The sequence below is a fragment of the Olea europaea genome, chromosome 6 (assembly GCF_002742605.1).
Source record: "Olea europaea var. sylvestris chromosome 6, O_europaea_v1, whole genome shotgun sequence".
NCBI classification, from domain to species: Eukaryota; Viridiplantae; Streptophyta; class Magnoliopsida; order Lamiales; family Oleaceae; genus Olea; species Olea europaea.
This window is the reverse complement of record NC_036242.1, coordinates 24,008,114-24,013,328: the sequence shown is the minus strand read 5'-3', so window position 1 is coordinate 24,013,328 and position 5,215 is coordinate 24,008,114. Positions and strand designations below refer to the sequence as shown.

The 5,215-nt window shown below is 34.1% G+C and overlaps 1 protein-coding gene across 3 annotated transcripts; it reads right to left on the bottom strand.

Annotated features, from left to right (window-relative positions):
* Nucleotides 1-233: 233 nt before the first annotated feature.
* On the bottom strand, nucleotides 234-3,035 carry LOC111396217 (cytochrome P450 CYP749A22-like). Of its 3 annotated transcripts, none has more exons than XM_023022576.1 (6): nucleotides 2,822-3,033; nucleotides 2,554-2,749; nucleotides 2,202-2,425; nucleotides 1,840-2,072; nucleotides 1,166-1,544; nucleotides 234-818 (listed from the first exon to the last, which is right to left on the bottom strand). In XM_023022576.1, exons 1-6 carry the CDS (start codon nucleotides 2,834-2,836, stop codon nucleotides 390-392), a joined length of 1,476 nt encoding a protein of 491 aa, XP_022878344.1. In that variant the 5' UTR covers nucleotides 2,837-3,033; the 3' UTR covers nucleotides 234-389. The 3 variants fall into 3 exon arrangements, with proteins under 3 accessions (XP_022878344.1, XP_022878345.1, XP_022878343.1); XM_023022577.1 differs by having other exon boundaries at nucleotides 2,878-3,033; XM_023022575.1 differs by having other exon boundaries at nucleotides 2,554-3,035.
* Between the last annotated feature and the right edge of the window lie 2,180 nt (nucleotides 3,036-5,215).

The following is a 5,215-nucleotide window of genomic DNA, read 5'->3' as shown; positions in this document are numbered from 1 at the left end:
TATTCATTTTTCCGGCTTCAATCGACTGGAGTTCTTGAATTGCTGCATATCCTAACAGACATTAATAAAACTGGCAGTTGTAATTAAGGCCCGAGTGTACATGCCTTTGTAAGACAAGGATTAAAATTTATTACCTGTTAAGAAATTCTTACCATTAAATAAGTAACTTATATTTCTGATTTTAAGCAATAAAATAAATTCTTAAAATTTTCTTATAAGTAAATTTTTTAAGCTTAATCAAACATGCAGTTAGCTTCACATTTCTTTGGCAATATGGAACAGGTTTTCCAACATTATACTTTACATTATGATACTAAACATAATTGCAGAAAATTTATATGTCTACCATATAAATACTGTCATCCTTGAAGTGAAACACTTCTCTCCTTTTAAATTGCTTGGAGAATGACTTGAACCCCATGTTTTGGAGTAAGAATGAAAATATCAGCAGGGCAGTGGACATAATTAGGAGATAACAAGAATTTGTAACGCTGCAGAATCATTGAAAGTGCAATTTTGGCTTCATTGGTGGTGAAGTTTAAGCCTACACAAGTTCGAGGCCCCACCCCGAAGGGAAAGAATGCAGCAACATTATTGTTTGTAGCTTTAGCAACTCCCCCGGCAAATCTCTCTGGTTTGAATATATGAACATCTTTGCCCCAGATTTGAGGGTTGTGATGCAGTGCCAGAATTGAAATGAAGATGTTGATATTGCCTGGAAGGTTCAGATTCCCTAGTTTAACTCCCTGCTGTACTTTTCTTGTTAAAGTGAGAACTGGAGGATATAGTCTGAGACACTCGTTGATAATCATATTCATCTACATGTCAAAAAATAATATGAAATTAATAAACTGTACCGGCCTACTGAGCATGAGTTATTTGTGATCTTCGTCAAACACTTTAGAAGAGGGCTAACATGGTCGATTGTGATTGCTAAAGAAAGAACTACTAGAAATAAACTAATCGAAAAGGCGAAATAAAAATTTTTAACTGACAAGAACATGTAGTTTGCTATTTTATTAGTAACTAGAGAAAGAGTGATATGATCTTAGTAAAATAGGTTAGCTAGGTAGGGGTAGATGTAGTAGTAAATCCCACGGAGTCGTATAAAAGGATTCACGATGCCAACCCCAAATGTAAAGGGAATAAGGGGAATAAGGCTTACTATTTTCATTCGTGCAATGCCATCTGAATTCGGTTTTTCACTGCTAAATATTCCAAACACCTCTTCTCTTGCTTTCTCTTGCCAATCAGTATGGATTGCCAGTAGAAAAATACACCATGAAAGTAAGCTTGTAGTTGTAAGATGTCCAGCACCATACATTGCTTTGATCTCATCAATCATCTGTTCAATTGTAATCCTCTTTTTTGTATCAGCTTCATGAAAAATTTTCAACAGTTGTCCAAGATAATCACTTCCGAAATCTTCAAATTCTCCGTTATTTTTCACTTTTTCCCTCTTCTTTACAAGCTCAAAGATGGAACTTTTTATTCCTTCTTTGAGTTTCTCTGCTTTGATCTCATCATCTGACTTTAATAGCATACTGCAGATGTTTACAAAAACGGATGATCAATTAGTCATAAAATTTTAGTTGCATTATTTGAATATAATATTTTGAATATATAATAGAATGATGATGCTTGTACATAATGAAATTACATAATAATTTACATACAGATGAGATGCCTAAAAAAGAGTAGTGCAGTTCCTTTTTTCTTTTCTTTTTTTCCCTTAATCTAGATGAAGAAATTATGCCCAATCACATCTCACCACATTATGTGTATGTAAACCATTACTTAAATCATTATGTACATAGAGCACAACCGTATGTAACATACCTTATGCCAGGAAATCTGACTCTGTAAATATTTCTAACAGTTATTTCTGTCAACTTTGCCACCATCTCAAATATATGGCCTCCTTCGATGTAGCTACTTCCGAATGCTGTCCTTGAAATTACTTCGGTTGTTAACAATCCAAACTCTTTAAACACGTCGATCTCTTCTCCGATATGACCTTTCCACCTCTCAAGCAGCATCTCAACGCCTGAACTCATTTCCGGAACCATACTCTACATAAAGATAAGCCCTTCACATTAGAAGCCATAATATGGTACAAAAAGAAGCGAAAATATTGTTCATTATATTATAAAGTCTAGTACGGCGTCATATCAAATATGCACATAATTTCTAAGATATACCTTTAGACTCTCTGCATGGAAAGTATGGTTTGCCAGTTTCCGTATCTTTGCCCATTTTTCACCCTCATTCGTTATAAGAGATTCACCTAGCAGGTTCTTAGCATGCCCTTCCATTTCCATTTTCGGGTAGAAACCTTCTCTATTCATCAGTATTTCTTTGATTAGCTCTGGCTCTGTCACAAACAACTGTGCTTGTGACCCATGCCAATTAAGAAAATTCATCCCTGTCAACAAGAAAGTAAAACATTCAAGTAAGAGATTAAATTTACACAGAGCTTTTCCACCACTATGCTCAGTTCATTGCTGAAATCAAATAAGAAAACAAGAAATTCTAATAAGAAGCTAAATTTACCATAAGTTTTCGTCCACGAATAAATATGAGGCTGTATTCTAGGAAATATACTGTGTGACATTTCCATTGGCTTTTCCATAGATTGGCTCCTCATTTTAGAGATTTCTTTGGTACTCCCATGAGGAAATCTGTATTGAGGACCTCTGATTCCCTGTGATTTCATCATAGTCTGTAGTTGAATTGGAGTCCGCCATACCTTATCAATGAATCTAATTAGAATCAGAATAAAATGGAAGCATAAAGTACTGCAAATAGAGAATAATATAACTGTAACTAAATCCATTTTTCATTCAATCTTGAAGTTCCCTGGGATTGTATATGTACTAGACTTTTGGCCATGGCTAGGGTGCCAGGAATCTGTTGGTTAGAAATATAGGACACATAAGTCCAATTCCCAGCTTTGGCTTCATTAGAGAAACTGTAGATTGAATGGGAACTTTATTCAAGAAAAAACTGATTACACAGTTGAGCAACGGAGACGGGCTTTAATTGAGTTTTAGGCCGTGGACCACATTCATTTATTATGTTTTCAGAGATAATGAGAGTTTTGGAGCAATGGATGAGTCCAATTCATCCGAGATCGACGAGTACAATAATTGCCTATATTTTGGTTTAGTAATAATTAAACTTAGTATATAATGAAGACTGAAAGACAAGATGAGATCATGGATTTCGTCACGCAAAATTTTTCATTAAAATATGCAAGATTCTAGAGTGAAAAAGCCATCCGCTTGACCCCTTGATCATGGACGTTATTCGAAATCTCAGCAACCCGAAGAATTCAAAGTTTGATTAGAAGCCCCCTTTTTGCTAGTCGTCTCTATGATCTATGAATTCTCACTCCTTAGGCATTGCATAATTAAAGTTAACGGTAAAAAACATGAAATATATGCCAAGAATTGGTGACAAACTATTACATATTGGTATTGGATAGTATTTGCCTATGAGTAGGGATGTCAAACGGGTCGAATGGCTACTCTACTCAATAAAACTCAACTCGTCAAATGACGAGCCCGAGCACAAGCCGAGCAGGGGTGGGAACCAATGAGTAGAGTGCTTGGTTCGTAAAGTTCACGAGCCCTCGGCTCGTGGGCTCGTAAAAAGTGTGAAGAAAAGTTTGAAAATTGCCAAAAAATAATAATAATAAATTAAAAAAATAAAAAATAAAAAATCTATAGAGCTCATGGCTCGTGAACACACGAGCTCGTGAGCCGAGCCAAGCCAAGCTCACCCCTTGAGCACGAGCCGAGCTCGGCCCATTGTCATCTCTACTTATGAGTAAATATATCAGTAATCGTGATATTTTGAAATAAAATATAATTTATTTCGATGTAATTGAGTGCATTGATTTGAGCTTGCATTTGTTTGTATATTAGTTTGATAGTAGAAAGCGAGTGTACGGGTTATTAAAGTAGGAAAGATTTGATTTAAAAATTTGAAGTACAAGATTGATAAATTAAGACAAACACTTTGTTTTGATAAGTCCATGATCGATAAACAAAGATGAAAACTTTACTTTGATAAGATTGTCTCGATTTTATTAAAGTCTATCTTTGATTGTAGGAAGATTGAGAGTACTTTTTGAATGTAATTGACTAGATCACGAGAAATCTAATTTGTGATATTGATCATACAAATTTCACTTGACTATCATATATGGGAATTCAGTCATAAACGGGTAACAAACTTTGATTACTAACTTAAACTTATTTCAGGTATCAATAGGTGAGATCAAATTGTTGATCAATATTTCATTGCCTTAGATATTAAAATGAATTAACAGGGAACATATATATGTAATATGAAATCATCATTTATCTAATGGGTACGATCATGATCTCACAAGATTTTCTATTAGACATTCAAATCTGAGTTTAATAATTCAATATTAATTGTTGAATTAATATCGTGACGTGATCACATGATATTTTTAGATAAAAAAAATTAAAAAATGGAACTTGAGAATCTTTGAATATTTGGAAAGCACATTTTGGTTATCTCTACCTTGTTCTATATATTTGAAATGGTCGACGGGTGTTATGTAAAAACGATATATAAGATAATATAAATATGTGCATGTTTGGTTTAAATTAAAATATGATTTTAATGTAAGTCAAAGTCAAACAATCAATATTAATCAAATCTTTCATAAATTTCACAACTTTTTAACCACGCATTTCAAAAACTTTTATCACAATCTACTAAAAATCTAATTTTAATTCCCACCAAACATTCAGTTTCAATCGTTTCAATTAGATTGATCGTGCAATCTTGTTCTTTAATGGAATAGAACGAGATTAACTAGTTCTTTTGATCCATCAAGAGATAATCGGGGTCAAATTTAATTTAATGGAGCTTAGTTTAATTGGATCCGATGAGATCCCTTTAATGGCTTCAAAATAAGAATCGTGATAAATTATATTAGAAGAGTTATAATTTATTGTAGATTGTAGTGGACAGGGACAGATCAGGATTAGATCCAAGATCAGGCTACAAAATTTCAAGCCGGGTTAATACGCGAAAAAAAAATTACAAAAAAAAAACTAATTTTGCAAAAAAAAAAAAAAATGAAAAATGCCTTACCAAAAAAAATAAAATTCTTGGGCCTTGCGGGGGACTACAACCCAGCCCAGCCCCCCCTCCCCCCCCCCACCCCCCCCCC